Genomic DNA, 26,201 nt, shown 5'->3' on the forward strand with positions numbered 1-26,201 from the left:
AATATCCAAATGTCTTAATGCCTCATTTTTCTATATTCTGATTTTAAAGTGTGACTTCCTTGCAAACAGAAATCCTTAACAAAAAATGAGATAATGAATAGGAATTTTAAAATCTAAACATTCCTAAGATAAACAGTAGTGAAAGTTCTAAGTCTCAAAGTGGCAACTTCTAAGTTATACAATGTATCTATCACAAGATAAGATGGCTTTAAATATTCGTGTTTGTATAATAATATTATTATCCTTTAAAGGCTGTGCTCCAAAGCTGTAAGAGCTAATAACTAAACTAATAAAATTAGAGTATGATAGTTTGAGAATTCCTAACTAATAATAAAAAAATGTTTTACTTTTTAGTTAATCTTCACAGTAAGAAATCCTATTCACTTATTTTCTTTCTATAAAAGCATTCACCAAAATCCTTCCCTGATTTAATACATAGTACAGAATTTATGAGTCACGGGCAATGTCTAAAATCTGTAACAATTCTAACTGGGACTCAATTAATCTATCTACTTTTCTCTCCAAAAATGTCTAAATTATACTGAGATTCTAGAATTAACTGAGATATTAGTAGTAGAATTCTGATGAGAATCTTATACATCATTTCACTCCAATCCTTTTCCACTTTTGTCAAATAGGAAAATTAAGCTCCGTAAGTAAATGTTATCATAAATTCTAGATGTTTTTATGGCTGGCAAATGCTGCACAACTTCCCCACTGAAGTTGATGACTTCTCCAAAGGCAGCAGCAATCAGCTCCAAGTCAATTTTTTTTAAAACCAAAACACCAGCTCATTGGCAGTATTCTGTAAGGCAATGGTTCTTAACTAGGAATGATCTTCACAACTAGGCATGTGGAAATGCCCTGGTCCATTCCAGAATATTCTAATTCTTTAGTGTCGGGGGGGGGGGGGGGGAAGACTGCTAATATTAAGAATTCCTTTAGCACTCTCAAGCAATGATACTTGAATGTTTATAATAATCACTTTAACAAAAGCAATAAAAATAGAATCCTAATTAATTAGTACTTATATAACTTGAAGCCTCCACAAAAATTTATCCAGTGATAAATTTTAAGAGATTACGCCAATTTGTCCTACCCAAGGTTTAACACATGTGACAATGTCCCATCTTTATTCACATAGTGAAGTTAAATTTCTCTCTATCTCTTCATCCCTCAAGTACAAGTGGGTGGAACTGTGAGCATATTGGGAGGTAACAGTTCAGATAGGTATTCTCAAAGTTCACTTTGAGATGAACCCTCAAAAGGAAAAGAACTCAGACGCAGTGGATTTTAGGATCATACTACTTTTTAATTTTTATGTAAATTTTGCCAAGATACAAGTTGCAAGTGACATTTCATTCTAAAATGGTTAATCGGTATTCAAATAACACTGAAAGTTGCTAATGAGTAAGTGAATAAAAATTCTTCAATAAAAACCTATTCAATTTTATGTAACATTACAATGAATTCTTTTCTATCTAGAACATTTTCAATATACTCATAATATAATCCAAACAAAAGAAAATCACTTACTTTAAGAAATCAAAATTGTGAAGGGTATCATTCCAGAAATATTTTACACTATGGTGGGTGAAATAACGAATCTGTAAAACACATAAATGTTACATCAAAAAGCATTATCATCACCTGTTTTCAATTACGTTTACTAACACAAATCTATCATCTAACAACATATTAAATTTAAAGTGATTACATATGACATGTAAATGTAATGTTTCTTTTAGTAATATCTGAACTGTTATAATACAGTGATAAACAGGTATTTTATATGCATATAAGTTTATCTCAAAAATAACTGCAAACACAAAATTACAGACTATCCATGATAGCATAAAATTTAACAATTATGATTTTTAAAGAAACCTTGAAACTAAGATTACAATACCTGTTCTGATTGTGTCTGTGAATATTTACTTATCTCATGCCTGTTCTCTTCGGCCAGATTTTCAGTTAAAAGAACAGCATGGCCATTTGAAACCTTATTAGCCATAGATTTTGGACTTGAAAATGGATGAGTTTTCAGAGAAAGCAAGCGAATTTTTGCACAAAACCACATTCTGAATTCATCCTTACAAGAGAGAAAGGTAAAGAGTCAATTATGTATATTATACAACTGCCTACATTTTTATTTGATTTCCATTCTTTATATTTACTCATCTCTAATTGAGAATCACTTTCTACTGACTGTTAAACCATTTCATAAAGATGCATAAATTCAAATGTAAAGTGCTTACCATTTTAAATGACATACTTCACTTAGCACAATATCCCATAAAAGTTCATGAGTACTTTCTTAATTTACCCAACATACTTAGACTAGATATTAACACATCTTATAAAATACTTCCAGGTAGGATCATTAAAAAACAAATAAACACAACACCCTGGGATGTAACAGCATCACATAGTAGAAGCAACTGGTTTGGTGAATAAGAGATCCTATAGTCCTAACTGTCCAGTGACCTTGAAGGATAGCATCTAATCTCTCAGAGCATCAAGAGCTTAAAAGGAAGTGTTGGATTTGATCATCTTTAAGATTCCTTTACTCTAATTGCTCTGATAATATTCACTTCAAACACAGGTGATTTAGAAATACTAGGATTAGTATTCCTCATTATATCTCACAGTGGTGTTCTCTTCATATATTACTAGAGGTCTGGTGCACAAAATTTGTGCACTGGGGGAGGGGGATCCCCTCAGCCCGGCCTGCGCCCTCACCCAGTCCAGGACCCCTCGGGGGATGTCTGCCTGCTGGGGGGATCGGGCCTAAGCCAGCAGTCAGACATCCCTCTCACAGTTCGGGACTCTGGACTCTCACAGTCCAGGACCCCTCGCACCTTATCGCCCACCTGCAGTTGAGATGGAAGAGGCTTCAGCCACCTCCTCTGAGCTTGCCAGCCCTGAGCCCGGCTTCTGGCTGAGTGGTGCTCCCCCTGTGGGATCACACTGACCACCAGGGGGCAGTTCCTGCGTTGAGCATCTGACGCCTGGTGGTCATTGCATCATAGCAACTGTTTATTCCACCAGTGGTTAAACCATTCAGTAGATTTGCATATTAGGGCTTTGTTATATAAGATTTTGAACAAAGTACATACAAAGACATTCTTTTACTCCTCAAATAATCAGCTACAGTACAAGTAAATCCACGGACTTACAGTAGTCCTCAGCAGCACCACTTCACAGTCTTTAATTGCAGCTCTAATACAGGTTGCCTTTACCCGCCACTCAGGCATCCAATAGAGGAGGAGGAGGAGAAAGCCACCAGTGCAAACCACTCCTAGAGAAACTATGGCAAGCTTCCAGCGACACAAATTATAGCCATAAATTTCCTGCATGGACATAGTAATCATGATTAATCATCAAATGATATGAAAGATAAATTCAAGGTTTGTTTTCCAAATGGTTGTTATTGTCTTGTCAGATAAACTACAAATATTTTCCCAACCCATTATCTTTAAATTTTGTTTCTGATAAACTCATAGTCAAAGGTATACTTTTAAGTGGCAAAATCTGTTGATATTTACACATTACTTCCTACATTTGATGTTATCATTAGTAACATAATGCTTTCCCACTGATATAGTACATTCACATTTAATATACTTTCCTAGAATTTTTATAATTCCACTAGAGGCCCAATGCACGAAGATTCATGCAAAAATGGGCCTTCCTTCCTCTGGCTGCCGGTACCACCTTCGTTCCGGCCAGAGCCACCTTTTTGCTCTGGCCCAGAGCTGCCTTTCCACCTTCCCACGCTGCCCAGAGGCCCGGAGCAGCCGGGGGTGGTGCGGAACGCCTGCCTATGCAAATTAACCCACCATCTTTGTTGGATTAATTTGCATACTCACTCCTGATTGGCTGGTGGGCACCATAAAGGTACGTTCAATTTGCATCTTACTCTTTTATTAGATTTTTACATTTACCTTTTGAATTCTTCTAGAACTTTTCTTGTTATGTGATAGTTTTTTAAAAATAAACTTCTATGTTTGAAATAATTTCCAATTTGCTGAAAAGCTACAAAAATATTAAGAGTTTCTGTATACCCTTCATCCAGTTTCCCCTAATGTTAATATCTTGATACACTTGTCAAAATAAAAAAGATTAGCCCAAACAGGCCTGGTCGCCCCCAAATGCCCTTCCCTGCAGGCCTGGTCCCCCGGCAACTGCCCTCCCCTATAGGCCTGGTTGCCTCCAACAGCCCTCCTCTGCAAGCCTGGTCCCCCCCAACTGCCCTCCCCTGCTGGCCTGGTCGCCCCCAACTGCCCTCCCCTGCCAGCCTGGTCACCCCCAACTGCCCTCCCCTGCTGGCCTGATTGCCCACAATTGCCCTGACCCTGCTGGCCATCTTGTGGTGGCCATTTTGTGACCACATGGGGGCAACCATCTGGAAACCACATGGGGCGGCCATCTTGTGCGAGGGCATGACAGTCAATTTTCATATTAATTCTTTATTATATAGGATATATTATTTTCAATTGTAAACAATTGTAAACCTACTTTTTCTCCACCTTGTATTTTATCTGACAATTATCTCCTTCCATCTGCCACGCACAGAAAAGAGTTGAAAAGTGTGCTTTTTAAATTAAGCTGATTTTAAACATTTTATAAATCAAAATTAGAAATCTTGGATTTGGAATTATATTTTAAGCATTAGCTAACATAACTTCTCAAATTACCAAATGAAAAAACATACTTCTTTCCTCTAGTTCAGAAGTGAAACAGGAATTATTCTAAAACAAATAGAAATGTTACATAATCCCAATTAAAAAACACAGGATGAGGAAAACACATTGACTTAGCTGTGTTTTGTTGTTTTTTTTTTATTTACTTTTCTACTTCCCTAGAATAATAAATTAGAGAGATAAATTCTTCACACTTTATAAGTAAATAATACTGGTTACCATTTCATCTTCTTGACCCTGGTTGATAGTCTTCCTTTCTTCTTTGTCCATATCTACAGTGATTTAAAAGGTCTTGTACTTCAGAACAGTTGAAGACAACTGAGAGATGAGAGGAACAAATGTTAGGAAATTATTTCTCCTAGTATACTATTTAACTTCATATTATTACATTTCTTGTTGTGACACATGTATCAATGTTTAACTGGTACTTAACCACTAAAGTGCTAGCTGGTTCTAATGACATTTTCAATGGTGTGTCAGTTCTTGCACCTGCATTACTTGCAATCACAAAACGTGGCATATTCCATTCATAAATTTGTACTAGCAATAGCCTTGCTACAAACAATTTAAATTCTGGGAGAAAATACTACAGAATCTTCCCTTTCATTCCCCAGACTCAGAGACGTAACCTAGTTGTGCCGTAAAAGTGCTTCACACAACTCAATTTATTGCTTGTAGTGAAGAGGTAAAGCACCAGCAGTGAAACCACCCCAAAACCTCTTCGGGATTAAAGTATCATTCAACAAATATTTACTAAGCAAGCTATTACATGAAATGACATTCCCTGGCCATTAGTCAATCCCTATGGCATGTGTACCACTATTGGAGGTCACTCAACTGATTCCCCCATTCTCATTCCCAAGTCCGCTAAACAATCTTATGACTGTTTCTGACTACTCATGATGCTTGTCTAGGAGAAAATTCATTGAGCTCATCAACAAAGTTTTTTTCCCCTGTATTAAAAAAAATGAGATTAATTATAAACAGACATTCGGCCACACATTGAAGAGATTTGCAAATTGTAGAACAATGCCTATTTTCTCATGAAATTTTTTGGTTATGGCAAATATTTTTCAGAAAAAAATGTTACTTAACATGTAATAAATGTATTATTGTCACATCTTATTAAACTAATATTCTCAAATCTGTATCAATTTTAACATGGTATCAACAGATATAATGCACTTAAACAAAAGCTTTTTAGAGTTCACAATAAACATTAAAGGTTACCAGTCTGAGCCCAAAGACTTGGAGAGCCACTGCTTTAGACTAGGCTGATCTCTGCAGAACAGTGATAGGTAATAAAACCTCTCTCATTCCTAATGCCATGTTTCTAACTCATCTAGCCAGTGTGTAGCACAGGCCTGATACATGGTAGACACTCAAAAATTACTCGTTGAGTGAATAACACTTGTTGTGCTAAGATAGCATTAGCTGTTTAATGTTTACAAATGTTAGGAAATTATTTATCCTAGTAGACTATATAACTTCATATTATCACATTTCTTGTGATACATGTATCAATATTTAACTGGTACTTAAGTAAAACAGCCAAGTAAAACCAACTGTAGCATTTTAAACTAATCCCATATATAAGACTACTGAAATCTCAACAAAATGAACAATGAAAATATTGATGCCTCCTATACCAGCACCCAGCACTTGTCTACCTACTGGTAGCCCTGGAGATGGGGTCAGGGCTAAGTAGAGCCAGGACTTTCTATAGAAATAAAACGCATAATTTTTACTTTTATTTTTTAAAATATATTTTATTGATTTTTTACAGAGTGGAAGAGAGAGGGATAGAGAGTTAGAAACATCGATGAGAGAGAAACATTGATCAGCTGCCTCTTGCACACCCCCTACTGGGGATGTGCCCACAACCAAGGTACATGCCCTTGACCGGAATCGAACCTGGGACCCTTGAGTCCGCACGCCGACGCTCTATCCACTGAGCCAAACCGGTTTCGGCAAAACGCATAATTTTTAGATAGATAGATAGATAGATAGATAGATAGATAGATGACTTAGTGCCATCTTGGAAAAGAAACTTCAGAAACATCTGGTCCAACTTCTCCAAAAGAAGCCATATTATTAAAAAAAAAAAAAAAAAACCTTTGGGAAATTTAGTAAACAAGTTATTTTTAGTCTAGGGCAGTGTTACAGCCATGAAGCATGTTACTACCATGTTAAGAATGATCCATCAAATCAATACGATATAAGGAAGCAGTTGTTCTCAGGGACCATAACCTGCTGCTATGGACTATGGGGAGAATGAACTACTAGCCCAACCTCTTCCCTATACAAAAGATCAGCAGCTGTTACCTGAACATGTAAGAGCTAGACCAATCTTGCAAGATTTAAATGTGCACATGCCCACTTTCAAAGGTTAAGACAAAGGCATCTGAATCTCAGGATCATCATTCAGGATTCATCAAACTCATTTTTTATAATTAATTACATATAATTCTGATCCCAACTTTCCACCACCATCACCTAAAATATGTTTCCTAACCAAAAAATAATAATAAAATATGTTTCTTGAGGGGAGAAACTATGCTGAGACTTCTGCTTCCAACCAAGATGGAAAAACAGAGGCCAGATTTGCCTTCCTATCTAAAACAACAACAAAATGGACAAAATATATAAAATAAGTTTTCAAGAAAATGGACACCAGGAAATGAAAAAACTGATACAGAGATAGAAAGGAAACTAGATGAGCTTTACAATTATCCCAGTTTACAAACTGAAGAGTCTACAGCAAACACGTCATACTCGTGCCAGCGGGCCGGGAGTTTGACATGCTTGGTCTACAGTCTGCAAAGAAGGGAAGGCAGGGAACCCAGGGGGAGTAGAGCAGTCTCTCTGATTTGGGGAGATGAAGCTGGGTATCTGGGGAAGCACCAAACTGACCAGGTTTGCAGGGCAGATCTGCACAGAGAAAGGCCACTGAAAATCTGCAAGATGATCCCTATCCCTCTCAAGTCTTCCACCAAGTACTGATCAGCACTTATCTGTGAGGCAAAAATACCAGAAGCTAGAGAAAGAACCACCCAAAAGCATAAAGGGGAAGAAAACCATCAGGGCTCATACAGAGCTGGGAAGAGTGCCTATTCCCACCAACTACAATGAAAAACCTCATTAGTCACAAAGAATCAGAGCGAGTATTCAGATGGGTTTTGCTTCAGTAATAGTATCCAATTAGCCCCAAACTAAAAGCTACTCTGGTGGTCCTGACTAACAAAGCTTTTAAGACTTGAAAGAATAAAATTGTTTCTAAGTAATTTAACTGCTTCATATAATAAAGTTCAAGGAGATTTTTAGAAATACAAAATATCTAGTCCCAATAAGTCACAATGTCTGACATCCAAATTAAACTTAACAGGCATGAAAGAAAATAAATACAACCCATAATGAGAAAAAAAATCAATAGAAAAGGACCCAGAACTGATAATAGAATAGAAACGGTTGACAAGGACATTAAAACAACTGCTGTAACTGTAGTCTAAATGTTTAAAAACCAAGAGGAAAGACTGAATATGTTAAGCAGAGATATATGAAGAAAAAAAATCAAATTGAACATAATATAAAAAGTACATCTCAGATAAAAAAAATATGAAGATGCAATTAACAGCAGATTTGACAGTGCAGAAGAAAAATTAATGAACTTGAAGACACAATAGAATATTCAAAATGAAAAATGGAGAAAAAAATTAGAAACACACACACCACCACTACCACAGCTACCACCACCACCACCAGTAAGCTGTGAGACAACTTCAAGTGACCTAATATACATGCATCATGGGAGAGACCAAAAAAATATGTAATGATATCATAGCCAAAAATTTTCCAAATTAGATGAAAAAATTATAAGCCCATAGATCCAAGAAGTCCAACACTAAGCAAAGAAACATTAAGAAGTTATACCAAGGCATGTCATCATCAAACTATTAAAAAGAAATGATAAAAAAAAATACTTTGAAAGGAGCCAGCAAAAAAAGATATGTTACATACAAGGATAAGAATGACATCAGAGCCTGGCTGGTGTGGCTCAATGGTTGCGCATGGACTCATGAACCAGGAGGTCACAGTTCGATTCCCAGTCAGGGTACATTCCTGGGTTGCAGGCTCGATCCTCTACGGGGGTGTGCAGGAGGCAGCCAATCAATGATTCTCTCTCCTCACAGATGTTTCTATCTCTCTCTCCTCTCCCTTACTCTCTCAAAAATCAATAAAAATATTTTAAAGTTAAAAAAAAAGAATGGCATCAGATTTCTTGTTAAAAATAGTAAGGTGACAAGACAACAAAGCACATCTTTGAAACATTGAGAAAAAAACTATTCAGAGAATTCTATACCCAACGAGAATATCTTCCAAAATCAAAGGTGAGATAAAGCTGAAAAAAAAATTCACTAGACTATAAAAAAAGTTTTTAAAACGTCCTTAAGACAGAAAAAAAATAAAAAACTGATGGAAATATGGGTCTCCACAAAGGAATGAAGAACACCAGAAATAGTAACTATGTGGATAAATATACATAACAACAGCACAAAGAACAAGAAGAAATAGAAGTATACTTTAGTAAGGTTCTTATACTATACATGAAGTAGTGTAATATCACTTAAAAGGTAAACTGTAATAAGTTAGAGAAGTATAAAGTAAACTCTACAGTAACCACTCAAATAAAAGAATGATAGTTAAAAAATCAACAAAGGATTTAAACTGAACCATAAAAAATACTCATGTGATTTAACAGGAAAAAAGAAAACAGAAACAAAAGGTGTGATAAATTAACAACAAATAGAAAGATGACTGACTGAAGCCTAACCGTATTAATAATCACATTAAATATAAATGGTCTAAACATCAATTAAAAGGCAGAGATTGTGGTTGTATTTTTTAAAAGCAAGACTATAGGCAACTACATGCATTTTAAATATAAAGGTACAATAAGTATATTAAAGTAAAAGGAAGATATACCACGTAAGAGCTATTCAAAATAAAGCTGGAGTGAATGTATTAATATCAGACATAGCAGATTTCAAAGTCAAGAACATTACAAAGGATAAAGCAATTTCATAATGACAAAGGAGTCGATTCATAAGCATATTATAATAATCCTAAACATCTATACATTTAACAGGCCTTCAAAATACACAAATCAGAAACTAATAAAACTGGAAGGAAATAGAGAAATTCACAATTATGTTCGAGATTTCATTTCAATACCACTCTCTCAATGAGAGATAGAACAAGTAAATTAAAAATACTAGTTTGAACATAGAAGATATAAACAATAGTATCAATCAAGTGGTCCTAACTGGTATTTACAGAACATTCTACTCAACCACAGCAAAATATATTTTTAAACTTGTACACAGAACATTTACCAAGAAAGACCACATTCAGGGACATAAAAAGATTCAAGTTATACAAAGTATGTTGTAAATAAAATGTAATTAAATTAGAAAATAGTAACAGAAGCATAAGTAGAAAAGCCTTAATATTTGGAAACAAAATAATACACTTCTGAAAATCTATGAGTCAAAGAAATTAATGGGGAAACTACAGTATTCCAAAGCTGAACAAAAATGAAGATTAGCATATTAAAGTTTGTGGAATGCCACTAATATAGTAGTTAGAAAATTTATAGCACTACTTCCCAGTATCTGAAAAGAAAGGTCTGAAATCATGACATCAGCTTCTACCTTAAGAAAGTAGAAAATAGCAAAGTATACCTAGATTAAGCACTAAAGGGAAATAATAAAATTCAGAGTAGAAATCAATACAATAAGAAACAGAAAAATGGAGAAAAAAATCAATGAAATAAAAAGCTGGTTCTTAGAGATCAATAAAATTGACCATTTCTAATTTCTAGTTAGACTCAAAGAGAAGGGGGTAGGGAGAGACACAAATTAATATCAGGAATAAGACAGGAAACATCACTACAGATTCTACACATATGAGAAGGATAATTAAGGAATGTAATGAACAACTTTACACTTATACAGCAACTTTTCTGCAGGTTTGAACTTACTTCCAAATAAAAAAAAATGTTTTTAACTTATCTTTATTGGTCAGGGGATGGCCATAAATACTGTTAAAGCCAAGTTAAAAGCTGAGTAATAGGTACATGAGCGTTCATTATACTAACCTACTTAACAGTATGTAGAAATTATCCATAATATAAAGTTTTTAATCAATAAAAGCAACCATCTGACACTTTTAAATAGAAGAAAATTTTCATTCCTAGCACCAAAGGCCATAAATCTTGAGAACTCTGCCTCTATAAATCTAAAATAACTGTTCAACCTATTATGTACCAGGCATTATCTATAAACTCATATTGCTGGGTTTTGAATCTAACTACTAGTCTTTGGTCTTGTTTATTTATCCATTGCCTAGAAATATAGATGTGCTTCCCAACTTTTGTAACCTCAATTTTTCACTGTAGAATCTATTAGTAAATAAATACTCATGCTTTTTATGATTTTAGAAAAAGAATTGCCATTAAAATTCAGTATTTTCATTTAGTCCATGTACTTATAACTATTTATAACCTTTTCCTCAAATATCTGACAAGAGTTCACCTTAATCTAACATAACTGTAGTTTCATCTTCTACAGTCTGACCAAAACAAAAAAATATTCCAATTATTTTAAATGTGCACTGCCTATAACAATCTATTTTCATACTTTTAAAAACACAATTCTTGACCAAATTATCTCCTTACTCTTTTTACACGTGTTATTTCTCTGAAACTTAGCTTCCTTTTAAAGGTAAAATTCTTTAACTCTTACCCAATTTTACCAAAATTGAAATATTAAAAATAATTTAAATAAAAAGTTGCTCCAAATGCCACCAATTATTATTCTCTTTAAACATAGTATACCTCATAGAAAATTACTAAGAACTCACCTTTTACATAAACTTTTAGTAAAATCTAATGAGACAATTCCAAATTCACATTTAAAACATATACATATTATAAATGTATATTTAAATTTTAAAAATGTACCTAGAGATCCCTTAACATTTCTATGACTCTATAAAAACAAAAATCTATATAAACACATTTTAAAACATACTGATTTATCAAAGTGAAAATACATTTTAAATACTATCCTACCATATATCTAATTAGGACATCTGAAGTATTAATATCAAACTTCTAAAATCAATTTAACTTACAGAAATATAACTTTGGTGGTTTGCTGGAATGCATTTTTAATCAAGTCACTTTCTAGATCATAGGAAACAAAGAAGTTTTTCTTACCAATTGCACTATAATCATTCCTTCCAATTGCTGATGTTAGCAGAGCTTTCAAAAGCTGGCTCTTAATAAAAATAAAATAAAACTAAGCATAAAAATCTGTTCAAATGAGAATTTTCTGTCAAATATTTGTTTTGGCTCTTTTTGAACTACTTCTAAAATAAGACATTAAAATTTAGGATTTTTTAATTCACTAAGTTTAAATGGGTTTTCAGAAGATATACCCTCTGCCATCTGACTACCACTGGTAGAGCTCCTATTACTTGGAAGTCCCAACTCCACAGTGCATGCCTGAGCCTTGATGTTATCTAAATAGCAAGGAGCTTATAGGCTATTGTGCTTTAACCAAACCCTTCCTTGCATTTACAATGAACTTGATTTTTTTGTGGGTGAAAACAGCAGCAAAGAAAAAAAGTGAAGCTATCAGAAATAAATATCACTAAAGCTAATACTAATTTTTTTAAGTTTACTTATTATTCCCATTATATAGTTACTAGGAACCATTTAAATAGTTTAACCATTTAAGTACATCTTTAACCTAGGATAAGAGTTAGTCATATTTCATTTCCTAAAACAAGATGAGTTGGTCTCAATAGGCATAGAAATCCCCAAACCTCTAAGGACCACTCAGCAAAATATGTTTTTAAAGATCGTGAAGTAATAAACAGCACAGCTAGCATTCTCAATATTTCATTGTCAAAAAAAGAGGTTCTGCCTTCACAATTGGAATAAAAGTACCCTAATACATACATAATCCTTACTCTACTCATTAAACCACTCCAACTTTAGTATCTATACAAATGTATGTATAAAAGTGGGGGGGGGGGGAGAGACCCAATCTCCCTATTACAGTAACCAAATTATGATAACTCTTTATGAGGACAAGACTTACTACTTCAAGTCAGCTCCTAACAATAAGAATGACATAATATAATTTAATGAATACATGGAAATTTTACAGGGATACCAGCTAAATTTTAACAAAGCTCCACTCAATACCCATTTTATCACTTCCCATCTTGGACTTTCTCTTATAATACATGCTTTTGTTTCTGTGTTTAGACTTAAGGAAGACCATTGTATCCAACATACACCAAAGCAAGACTGTATTTACATTTGTAAGGTGTAGTCTTTGTATACTTACACTTTTTTGTATGTTACAAAACAATGTGATAGTTATAACAAAATAAGTTCTAATTAGGAAAGATAATGCAATTATCTGTCACAGAAATCAATATTAAGAACATTAAGAGTTATAAACTTGGCTACCAGTGGGAACAGTGTGTTTGGGTAGAAGTGAGGGAGAAGCTTTAGTGCTTTTTGAATACTTTAACCACGTACATGTAATGATTTTTTATTGATTTCAGAGAGAAAGGGAGAGGGAGGAGAGAGGAGGAGAGAGGGAGGGAGAGAGAGAGAGAGAGAGAGAGAGAGAGAGAGAGAGAAACATCAATGATGAGAGAGAATCATTTATGAGCTGCCTCCTGCACGCCCCTCACTGGGGATCAAGCCCACAACCTGGGCATGTACCCTGACCGGGAATCGAACCATGACCTCCTGGTTCACAGGTCAACCAATGAGCCATGCCTGGCAGGGATGTAATAATATTTTTTAAATAATTAACTTCTAATTCTACAATGCATGGTCAACCGTGGGTCTGGACTTGTAGAATCTCCAAAGCACTTCATGGTGCTCTACCAGACTATTCTCCAGATTCTCTGGATCTCACTCTTAATTAAGTTACTTTAGACCAGGCAAGTGTGTTTAAATATTTTTTTTTCAATTATAGTTGATATACAGTATTTCATTAGTTTCAGGTGTACAATATAGTGATTAGACATTTATATAACTTACGAAGTGACCACTCTGGGCAAGTAGTCATTTTGAAGATTCCTTTAACATGTATATTTCTAGTAAGCTACAGCTAGCTGTTTATATTTCTTTTTATATTCCTAACACATTTTGGCTCCACTGAGAAGTACTAGCCAGTGACACAGCACAAGTACAGTAGCAGCATATCCAAAATTATTTTATCAAATTAATTAATTTATAAGCATTAAGTGAACATATATGCCATATTCATTACCATATTAGGAACAGGAGATATACAATTTTTCCCCAAAATACATAATACAAAACAAAAACAAATGTAAAAAGTAGAGAATTCTAGAAGCAGCTTTAACTTGTCTTTAAATGACAATGTAACATGACTATTTGCAAGTTCCTTCAAATGACTTGGTTTCAACTTCTTCACTAAAATGAGGCAGTTGTAATAATACTTCCGTTACAATCCAACCACGAAAGTTTTTACCTAGGCAAGTACTGCCTTTGTATATAACCTGCTGTTACACTCTTCCACCAGTAGGTGACATTCCAACACTGGTAAGGAGAGAGGCTGACAGTTTTCTCCAGTCTTCACAGAGCAACTGCTGATCAAGTGTTGTTAAGAATAAGTTATAGAAGATTTTTTTAGTACCACTGGAGGTACTAATATGGAAAAGTAAGAGTTTTCTATATAATAGAGCCTGTTTCATGTGTCTCAATAGAAATGTAAGACATGCAATGAACACAAAACAAATGACAAATGGGGAGGGGGAGGAAAACAGGTACATTATTATTCCCTTTATACTATAGATTACTCCCAAATTCACAATTGTCTGACACTAGAATTTAGGGATCTTGCAATATTGTGGAGCAAGGAAGAACAGTAATAATTAAAAAGCTCATAAACCTATAAGAAAACAAGATGAAGTTTAAAATTACATGGTAAAACATTACCTGCCTATAGCTGGCAAAAAAAAGCACCCTTAAATGTTGCTGTCAGGAGTGCACCTTTTTGGAAAACCAACTGATATTAAAATTTAAGATCCCCATAAACTTTGATCCAACAAACCTAATTAGAAATTCATGTCACTTGTACCTATACATACATGCTACCATTAACCATTTCTTCAAATTCCTCTGCATTGTTAGACTTATGAAATAAGTAAAAGTTTTGTGCTTTTTTTTTTTCTTTTCCTTTGGAGGCAAGAGTAAAATAACCTAGTTGAAACAAACAAGGGTATTTTCAAACAAGCACAAAAGAATTTGTGTGGCATGGGTATCTAATAGAATAGGAACTCTCAAATCAAGAGTTCTAATAACAGCTTGAATAAACAAACCAAATTTATAAGTGAGCCTAACTCCCCTAACTAAAAATTACACTTTTAAATTCAGGTGTAAAATGAGGTGTTGTTTTTTTATTGTTGTTGTTAAAATATAAATCAATGTTTATCCCATTCTAATGCAAATTAGTGACACTTCTAAACTATAATGCTATTAATTCAAATCCCTAGTAACTATACATTTCTAGTGGCAATTTAAAAGACAGTATTTGAAATTTAAACATTCATTATTCTAAGATTCATACTTTTCACTTGGCTTTCAAATGTATTGTTGGAAAACAGACCCTTGAAAGATGCTGCTGTCTACATTTCATTCCTTAATTTGTTGGTAAAACTTTCTGATATAAAGTCCCTCCATGCTTGACTTTCTAGCAAATATAAAAAATGCTAATTTTGATTAAGTGAAGATTTTTTTCCCGTTTTGAAAAGGCAATATTGATTGGAAATAATAAGTAAAGTAGATAATGCCTGTAGAAATATTTTGTAAACTAAAAGTCCTTGTATAAATGTCAGTTATTTTTATTGTGGTTGGCACATTACCCAAATATATTGATTTGTTAAAAAATCCTTATTACAGAATGACCACAGAAAATGAGAAAGTTCAGATTTCTATAATGGTTGCACCATGAGAAAGACCATTATCCTCTTCAACAGGAATTTAAAGTGCTGTATTTTTAAAACATTTGTTAAAGGCAGATTCTAAGGCCTTTGTACTTTCTTCCTATGCTGAGTCAACATGGCTGGGTTTCAAACTGGGAAAAAGGAGTAAAGTTGAAAAAGGCTAATTAACATAATTGTATTTTATTTTTGTCATTATTGTTAATCTTCACTCAAGGACATTTTCCCATTGATTTTTAGATAGTGGAAAGGAGGGGGAAAGACAGAGAGAAACATCAATGTGAGAGAGACACATTAATTGGTTGCCTTCCGCATTCGCCTGTGGCCTGACTGGCCAGGAACTGAGCCTGCAACCAAGGTGCATGTCCTTGACCAGAATTGAACCTGGTGGTATCCTTCAGTCCATGAGCTGACGCTCTATCCAAGAGCCAAACTGCCTAGGGAACATAATTTTTAGAAGTTGATCTTAGTGCCTATCATTTATAATTGTAAATTTGTAGGATTGTACTTTTTGTGCAGAATAGTTTGCTAGTGATTTTGTGCTTCTTTGTGTTTGGGTCTTCATAAGGTCAGAAAAAATGCAATGTGGAGCATACTGTAATATAAATCATGAATAAAATTGATTTTTCTTTCTTGCAAATATAATAATCCTAAAGTAAACCATGTTGAGTAATGAAAAAAATTATTTTGGGGTTTGCTGTTAATAAAAAAACTGAACATCTCTGGGATCTATGTATAACTCCTAAACATACTAAAGACTTAGAAGTATAATTCTCAAAGTTTTCTTCTGTTCTCTTTTTTTCCTTCTCTCCTCTTTCCTTTACCCTATCCCCACCCCTCCTCTCATCCTGGCCCTTCTCCACTTTGCTGCTCTATTTTTTTACATATCTGAGTAAGAATGCACTTTATTCAACCAAAATAGACAATACTCTGAACAGTTGAGACCAACTTTGAGCATGTGCATGCATGTGCATGAGGATGGTCATCCGCCAATAGCAAAAAACAGTTTCATCTAAGCTGCATCCTGCTTTTAGCTACTTCATAAGAAAGTAGTGACTAGGCTCCCAAGATAACCCATGAATGACCTTTATACTCCCACAATAAAGCTGAATTACATGCCACATTAAGCTAGCCTGGGTTGTGTAGCAGGTAGTCAGGTAGGAAGCTTCTACTTCCTCTGCCCGCTTAATTTTTAATATTCCTCAAGCCTCCACTTCCTCTGCCCACTTCTTAACTAGTACTAGTTTTCTCCAGGCTTCTCTCTTTGTAACATCACCAGGGCCCAAAAATGGCACTATTAACCTACCTATGCCTCTTTTCCCTAACCAGAGAATACATAGCATAAATCACCATGGAATTGTCAAGGCAGCAGGAGGAGAGAGAGAAGGAGAGAAGGGAGAGTTTATCTCACCCACTAAACAAGGAGGGAAAGAAGAGGGAGTTTTCATCTCACTGTTTAAACAGAGAAGCCAGCAGTCTTGGAGCATGTCAAGATAAAGTTGTTAAATGCTTCTCATAAATTCTGGGAGAGCCATAAATAAAGTAAAAGGGAGACCTTGAGATCTAGTCTGTACTAGATATTCAACCTATCTTGGAATTTTAAACCTATAGACGACAAAAGAGTATAAAAAGCCAAACCTCTACCAGGCAGCACTCCTCAGACTAGCTAGGAAGCCCATCTGTACTTCTTAAGCCAAAAATCTATACTAATAAAAGGCTAATATGATAATTAGAGCAGACGTCTTCCGGATGTCCATCTGGACAAAGCCAGAGCAGCTGCGAGGCCTGAGGCTCAGGCAGCCGTGGGCTTAGGCAGCCATGAGTGGGGTGATAGGGGCAGTGCCCTCCCCTGATCAGCCCAGTTGCCTCCCGCAGAGGGAGGCCAGACAGTGGCTCCGTGGGGAGTGGGCCTAAGCCATCAGTAGGACATCCTTGAGGGCTCCCGGACTGTGAGAGGGGGCAGACCAGGCTGAGGGATGCCCCCCTCGCCAGTGCACAAATTTTCGTGTACTGGGCCCCTAGTATTTTGATAAAATTTGTTTGCCTTGCTTCTTTAATACATTTATTTGCTTTATTTCTTTAATAAATTTGCTTTACTACACCACCACCATCTGAGATCACCCACTTGAATTCTTTCTCAGGAGACTAATAAGAACCAAGGAGGGGACAGCCCTCTCTCTTCAACTCAGGGGGTTGTCAGATAACACCTTTTCTAGTGTTTCTGGTGCCTACAACATTTAGAGATTTATCTTAGGTATTAGCCATTTGTTCTCAAGATAAGATTCTGCTGCAAACTGGCTGCAAGCTGCCTAAACTGTTTGGCTTTATTTAATTTCCTTGTCTCAGTTTCCCTATTCCTCCTGCCCTGGAATTTTCCTAGCTTCTCACTATTCTGTAACATAAGTAACAAAATAAAATACAGTATGGAGCAGATGTGGGGAGTGGACATAGCTCCACTTACAGGATGACCCATAAGAGTCTGGAAGTCTTCCTGACTTAGTCCCCTGAAGTGTTCCACTTTTTAACCTCTTGCACAGTAGCCAGAGTCAGAGCTACTGGCAGAAACAGATGGAACTGGTGCTACAGCGATCTTACAGATCACCTGTTCTTCTTGGATTGGAAAGTTATGTTTAATTTTTGAAAAAAGTTATGTTATAGTCAATTTTTCATTACTATAGACAGAAAGTTTCACCAACATGTTCACCAATTAACTTAAAACAGTGCCTTTATCCTCACTAAGTAGTATCTTGAAATCTAACTCCAGATTATTGCTTGATTTAAGAAAAGCAAAATTAATTGAGAAAACCAAAATGTTGACCAAGTATCCTAATATTACAAAATAAGTCTGTAAATAATCAATTAGCATTCTAGCAAAAATCACCACTTGTGATTTCATAGAAAGTAATTTGTTAGAATGTCACTGTCTTCATGTGTCAAGTACTGTGCTAAATGCTGGAGGTTACACAGATTAAATTTCTAACCTCAAGGAGCCAATTCTAAAACACAAGTCAGGCAAGTGAGCAAACACACTAGTATATCACACAAAATGGATGAGTGCTGCAATAAAGTAGGTATCATGGGAGGAGGAGAGAGGACAGAAAAGACTGGAGAACGTGAAGGTGTGAAGCACATCAAGCAAAAAAGCAGCCAAAAGAGGGGAAATAACAGAGGGATGTAATCCAAGCAAAGGAATTACCATATACAGAAGTACTGAGTGAGAAATTCTAAAAAATGTCAGGAATACAAGTTACTTAAACTGTCTAGAACACAGGGTGGCCTCTGGGGAAAGCCCAGAAATGGAGCTAAAAAAAAAGAAAAAAGATTATGCTAAGAGAAATAAAGTCCGAGAAAGACAAATACCATATGATCTCACTTATATGTGGAATCTAATGAACAAAATAAACTGACTAACAAAATAGAAACAGAGTCATGGAACAGACTGACAGCTGTCAGAGGGGAGAGGAATTGGGGGAGTGGATGAAAGAAGATGAAGGGATTAACCAAGAATATGTATACATAACACATAGACTCAGACAGTGTGATGACAGCCAGAGGGAATGGGGGTGAGGGTAGGTAGAGATGGGCAAAGGGGCCCCGGGGGGTAAATGGGAATGGAAAGAGACTTTGATTGGAGTGGTGGACACAAAATGCAGTGTACAGATGATGTTTTACTGAGTTGTACACTTGAAACCCAAGTGCTTTTGTGAATCAATGTCACTCCAATAAATTCAATTAAAGTAAATAAATAAGAAATAAAATAAAATAGCCCGGCCAGCGTGGCTCGGTGGTTGGGCATCAACCTATGAACCAGGAAGTCACAGCTCGATTACCGGTCAGGGCACATACCCGGGTTGTGGGCTAGATCCCCAGTGGAGAGTGTGCAGGAGGCAGTAGCTCAGTGATTCTCTCTCATCATTGATGTTTCTCTCTCCCTCTCTCCTTTATTCTCTGAAATCAATAAAGGCATATAAAAATAAAAAAGCACCTATAACACACACAAAAATATGGGACAGGACCAGATTATGATGAGGGCCTTATTTGACATGATAAAGATATAGATTAACTTGTACTCAATGGAGATTCTGAACATTTTCCAACTGAAAGAGACCCAAGGGCAGGCCAAAGGGCCACATTCCAAAGAATATAATGTAAATGATGTCCTCTAGACTTGTGCAATGCAACAGCACATTTTCTAAGATGGCAGAACTCACTCATCAATACATACCCAGAGTCTAGCCCAGTGCTTGGCACATACAGCAACTAAAAAAGTATTGAACAGTTAGATGCGCCAACACAATTCTAAGGGCATAACCAAGAGGGCCTAACCATGCCTCCTTCCTTATGACTAATAGGATCACAACTCTTATGCATTACAATAATTATAACTGCCACAACTTTTAGTGGAACATCAGGGTCATTCACAATGGGCTGCACCAGAGACAAGAAAGGATTCAAGGAAAACAACACATTAAGACACTTTTGAACCTGACTAAATGAAGCAGGTTATTATATTCTTCTTCTTACCAAAAAATGGACAGAAAACAACCATGGGTTAGATCAAAATTATTCATCAACTGACTATAAGGCAGTGATAATTATAAAAAGCCTATTTCAATATCAAAAGGATCCATGAAATAAAATTTTAACTAAGAATTTGGTAGGTTATTCTAGTCTTTCAAATAATTAAGTGCTCCAGACACCAGTAGGCTACTTATCTGTAGTACTTTACATTTTACTTAGCAAACTAAATTATATTATTATAATTGGCATGTAAATAAGAATCCCATCTCTTCTGCTTGAGAAAATACAAGGAAGCCCTGACCGGTTTGGCTTAGTGGATAGAGTGGCGGCCTGCGGACTCAAGGGTCCCAGGTTCGATTCCGGTCAAGGGCATGTACCTTGGTTGCAGGCACATTCCCAGTAGGTGTGCAGGAGGCAGCTGATAGATGTTTCTCTCTCATCGATGTTTCTAACTGTCTATCCCCCTCCCTTCCTCTCTGTAAAAAAATCAATAAAATATTTTTTTTTTAAAAGAAAACACAAGGAAAGAGAATTTTTAAAGAGAAACTTTAGGAAATTATGGACAAAAGTTAATCTACCTAATAAAAGTAATATGCTAATTGACAGTATCTTCGCAACGCCCACCAGCCAATCAGGAGTATGCAAATTAACCCAACAAAGATGGTGGGTTAATTTGCATATGTGGGCGCTGAGCGGCCAGGGGTGGGGCGAGACACTTGCGTTGTCGCCATGGCAACAACACAGGCATCCCGCAGCACCACCCCAGCCGCTCCGAGCCTCTGGGCAGCGTGGGAAGGCAGGAAGGCAGCTCCGAACTGAAGCAGAAAGGCGGCTCCGGCCAGAGCGAAGGCGGTGCCAGCAGCCAGGAAAAGGAAGGTCCATCCATTCTTGCATGAATCGTCATGCATCGGGCCTCTAGTTATAAATAAGCTTTAAAAACTGATGCCTTAAGAAGCTCAAACATAATCTAGAGATGAATAAAAATCTTGGATCTATGAAGAACAAGTAACCCATGTTTTAAAGCAGTGATGGCGAACCTATGACACGCATGTCAGCACTGACACGCGTAGCCATTTCTGATGACATGCGGCCGCATGCCGAGGATGAAACATTTGCTGCTCCTGAGGATGAAACATTTGCGACTAGAGTCTTGGAGTTAGTTTTTTCCTCAAAGTGACACACTACCCGAGTTATGCTCAGTTTTTTGGCGAAGTTTGACACACCAAGCTCAAAAGGTTGCCTGCCCATCACTGTTTTAAAGAAGTCAACACAGCCCTGGCAAGCGTTGCTAAGTGGTTAGAGCATCAGCATGCATATCATAGGGTTGTGGGTTCAATTCCTGGTCAAGGGCAAGTATGTGGGTCTGGCTCATGCGGGAGGCAACCAAGCAATGTGTCTCTCTCCCTCCCTCCCTCCTTCCCTTCCTTCCACTCTCTCTAAAAAGCAATGGGAAAAAAATCTTCTGGTGAGAGGGAGGGAGGAATGGAGGAAGGGAGGGAGGGAGGGAGGGAGGTGAAGGGAAGGAGGAAGGCAAATTAACCAAAGACCACAGAAGTAAATATTTCAATTCTTCTTTTTAAAGAAAAGATTAATTTCACTAATCAGTATTAATGAAAATAAGGTACATATAGTCCTATTGAATACATACAATTAAAAATGCTTTTTAATTTTATAATATGGTCAGGGAGAGATAATGGGTAACAGTAACTCATAGAAGGGGAGGGAGGAATGTAACACACACACACACCCAGAAACACAAAAACACACATAAAATGTACACCAGAGCTAATACAACATTTTGAGTTTTTCAGGATGTTGTTAAAACAATGCAAAATCATGGTATTTTTGCTATGAAAAGCCTGAATAAAAAACCATGTCATTATTGCCTGCTGCTCCACTAAAAGCGATCCTTGTCCTGGCCAGTTTGGCTCAGTGGTTGGAGCGTCAGCCCGTGGACTGAAGGATCTCGGGTTCAATTCGATGGGGCACGTACCTCAGCTGCAGGCTCCATCCCCAGCCCCCCGCCGGAATGCCTGTCAGAGGCAACCAATCCATGTGTCTGCCTCTCCCTCACATCAATGTTTCTCTCTGTCTCTCCCCCTCCCTTCCACTCTCTCTGAAAATCAATGGAAAAAATATTCTCAGGTAAGGATTAACAACAAAACAAAACAAAAATCAATCCTCACACACACATATACAACTTGTTTTGAATATGTTAAATATCTACTCTCTCTATATATATGTGTAAAAGGCTAAGTGATCATTACGACCAAATGACTGGACAGTAGCTATGATGAGCACTGACCACCAGGGGGCAGCTCAACACAGGAGCTGCCCCCTGGTGGTCAGTGCACTACCACAGCCAACCTCCTACAACCGGCCAACCTCCTGCGGTCCCTCCCCCAGGCCAGCCAACCTCCCGTGGTCTCCCCCCCCCCCCAGTCGGCCGGCCCCAATCGGCTGAGACACCACCTATGCACGAATTCGTGCACTGGGCCTCTAGTCTATACTAATAAAAGGGTAATTGCTAATTAGACCGGGTTGAACGGCCATCTTCTGGGCGTCCGACTTCCTTCCAGACAAAGCCATGGTGGTGGGGGCCAAGGCAAAGCAGTTAGAAGCGATCAGGCTGACAGGGAAGGGCAGTTGGGGGGCGAGATCAGGCTGGCAGGGGAGGGCAGTTGGGGGCGAGATCAGGCCGGCAGGGGAAGGGCAGTTAGGGGTGATCAGGCAGGCAGAGGCAGTTAGGGGCAATCAGGCAGAGAGAGGTTAGGGGCGATCAGGCAGGCAGGCAGAGGGGTTAGGGGTGATCAGGCAGGCAGGCAAAGGTAGTTAGGGGCTATCAGGCAGGTGAGCAGTTAGGAGCCAGCGGTCCCAGATTGCGAGAGGGATGTCCGTCTGCCTGTGGGATCAGGCCTAAATCAGCAGTCAGACATCCCCCAAGGGGTCCCCAATTGGAGAGGGTGCAAGCTGGGCTGAGGGAACTCACCCCCCCTGCACGAATTTCATGCACCGGGCCACTAGTATATATATAAAAGCCTAATATGCTAAGTGTCTGACGGATCGGTTGACCATTCAGTCGACTGCTCAACCAATAGCTATGACATTCACTGACCACCAGGGGCCACATGCTCCAATCAGTAGGTTAGCTTGTTGCTGAGGTCCAGCTGATCAGGACTAGGCAAGACAGGCTGGACATGCCCTGGAGTGCTCCCGCGGTCCCTCCCCAGCCGGCCAGCCCCCATCGGCCCCAATCAGGACTGGGCAAGACAGCCCCAATTGACCCTGATCGCTGGCCAGGCCAAGGGACCCCACCCATGCACAAATTCATGCACTGGGACTCTAGTGACTAATAAAACAAATAGTAAATTACCATTTACTGAGCCTCTTATCCTCAATACTCTGGTAGATTTTATTACTTCCATTCAGCAAATGAAAAATTTTAAAAAAAAAAAAAGGTAAGTGACTTGACCCATACTGCAGAGCCAGTAAGTGATGAGGCTGCAATACAAAATGGCTTGTCAATGGCTCTGAAACCTACATTTTAACCAACATACCATGCACTTTCCCAGTGCATCTTTAGCCACCATGTCTTTTAAAAGACTGTGTTTTCACAATTGCTTTTTATTTTTGGTTCTCTGATTGAGTGCTATCTTCAACTCTTGTCTTCTAATTGACTGATTCGATCCTCAGCTTCCCCTAATCTGCTGTGTATTCCTTCCAATGTGTTCTTTGTGTTATGTCATTCTTTATCTTAGACTGTTCTTTTTTCATACTTACTATATCTTTTTTCATGCTGTTGAGCATTTTTACCATCATTACTTTGAACTCTGATTCAGATAAATTTCTTATCTCTGCTTCATTTATCTCTTCTCCTGGAGCAGTGGTCGGCAAACTGCAGCTCTAGTTCTTTCATTTGGGGGTTGTTTCTTTGTCTCTTCATTATGGCTTTCTGTTTGGGTTTGTGACTACGTATTAGGTAGATCCTCTATACCTCTCAATCTCTAGTGCAGAGCAGTGTTATCAGGTGTACCAGTTAATAACGCGAATTTTTTTCAATAGATGAAGTTACACATATGTTGATATACTAGTATATGCGATTTGATATGTATGCTATTTTGTTGTATTGACAGCAAGCTTCAAAACTTCATATATCAAATTTTCAGAAGGTGTTAACATGATAGATATTTTTACACTTAAAAATGTCGAATTTCATGCCCAATAAAAAGGGCATTTGTGGGAAGTTTTAATTCATTACGTTATTTTGAAGAAAAGTGCTGCTGAAAGTTATCGTATACTTCAGGAAGCTTATGGTGAACATGCTCCATCTCAAAATACTTGTGAACACTGGTTTAAACACTTTAAATTGATGATTTCGATGTGAAAGACAAAGAACGCCCAGGTCAACCAAAAAAGTTTGAAGATCAACAATGATAAGCATTACTGGACAAAGATGCGTGTCAAACTCAAAAACAACCTGCAGAAAGATTAAACGTTGCTCAGCAAACAATTTGTGATCATTTACAAGCAATGGGAAAGATTTTAAAGGAAGAAAAATGGGTGCCACATCAACTGAACGAAAGACAAATAGAAAACCGCAAAGTTATCAGTAAAATGTTGCTTCAACGGCACGAAAGAAAGTCTTTCGGGCATCAAATTGTGACTGGTGATGAAAAGTGGATTTATGTTGAGAATCCAAAATGCACAAAATCATGGGTTGATCCAGGTCAACTATCAACATCAACTGCAAGGCCAAATCACTTTGGAAAGAAGACAATGCTCTGCTTTGGGTGGGATCAGGACAGTGTGGTGTGTACTATGAGCTTCTAAAACCTAGAAAATTGGGTCTAAATGGTTTGCCTCAAAACAAGAAAAGTTCTATTGGGACGGTATTCACAAATTACCTGAAAGATGGGGGAAATGGGTAGCTAGCGATGGACATCACTTTGAATAAAGCACTTTTTTAAAAAATATATATTTTATTGATTTTTTACAGAGAGGAAGGGAGAGAGATAGAGAGCTAGAAACATCGATGAGAGAGAAACACCGACCAGCTGCCTCCTGCGCACCCCCTACCGGGGATGTGCCCGCAACCAAGGTACATGCCCTTGACCGGAATCGAACCTGGGACCTTTCAGTCCGCAGGCCGACGCTCTATCCACTGAGCCAAACCGGTTTTGGCTGAATAAAGCACTTTTGACGTTCCTCTTGAAATTATCGTGTTTTCTTTGATTACAAGATCCGAATTATTAACCGGTACACCTGGTACAGGCTGTTTCTGACTAATTAGATCAGACAAAGACTCAAAGCCTCCAGAAACCACCTCTGCCTACAGACTGATAGGATTCTGACCTGAATTGCCCCCCAGGCAATCGTCCTAGGGTGTGATGAGTTTTTTTTTCAACAGGGTGGGGAAGTTGCTTCTGCCTGGAGGCTAACTGCTATTTTTAACCTCTTAAGTGGCCTCAGGGAAAGGTGTTTTCCAATAGGGTGTGTCAACTGTCTTTCCCCCAGGCAAGGCAAACGTCTATGTGGGAAAGATGTCCTCCACTACATGAGGGAATGACTCAGCCCAGGACTGGGGTGTCTGCCTTCTGAGCTCTATCCCCCAAGTCCCCTGTCCTGGCTTCTGCTCTCACAGCTCCAGTCCTTTTCACCCTCCCTCTGCCAGAACACAAGGTGGGTGGCTCCACAGGGAGTTTACTGCATTGGCCTTTTAAGAGGGTGTCTGAATTTTCAGCTGTTACTCCCTGGCAGATAGCACCCCACTGCTTTTCAGAGCCAGATGTTATATGGGTACCCTCCTCAGTTTTGGTGTGTCAGCTGGGGAGCCCAGCTTGGAGGTTAGATCCCAGTTCTCAGTAGCAACCCCTCAAAGCTGAGTTATCTCTCTGAGACTTCAGTTGCTGTCTGTGG

The 26,201-nt window shown here is 37.6% G+C and overlaps 1 protein-coding gene across 11 annotated transcripts in view; it reads right to left on the reverse strand.

Annotated features, from left to right (window-relative positions):
- Positions 1-26,201, reverse strand: part of ATP13A3 (ATPase 13A3) — a 96,076-nt gene that overhangs the window by 62,879 nt on the left and 6,996 nt on the right. For 7 of the 11 annotated variants that reach the window (XR_008555559.1, XR_008555558.1, XM_028160721.2 and 4 more), the window contains exons 3-6: positions 4,926-5,024; positions 3,180-3,353; positions 1,910-2,092; positions 1,537-1,607 (exon numbers count right to left, since the gene is read on the reverse strand). Coding sequence is in view for 9 of the 11 variants with exons in the window: in XM_028160721.2 (XP_028016522.1) it covers positions 1,537-1,607; positions 1,910-2,092; positions 3,180-3,353; positions 4,926-4,976 (479 nt within the window). In the remaining 2 variants the exon portion in view is untranslated. Of the gene's footprint in view, positions 1-1,536; positions 1,608-1,909; positions 2,093-3,179; positions 3,354-4,925; positions 5,025-11,985; positions 12,047-26,201 lie in introns of all 11 variants that reach the window. The other 4 variants (XM_054713838.1, XM_054713840.1, XM_054713841.1 and 1 more) reach the window with 4 other exon arrangements.

Source organism: Eptesicus fuscus, chromosome 3, assembly GCF_027574615.1.
Source record: "Eptesicus fuscus isolate TK198812 chromosome 3, DD_ASM_mEF_20220401, whole genome shotgun sequence".
Lineage (NCBI taxonomy): Eukaryota > Metazoa > Chordata > Mammalia > Chiroptera > Vespertilionidae > Eptesicus > Eptesicus fuscus.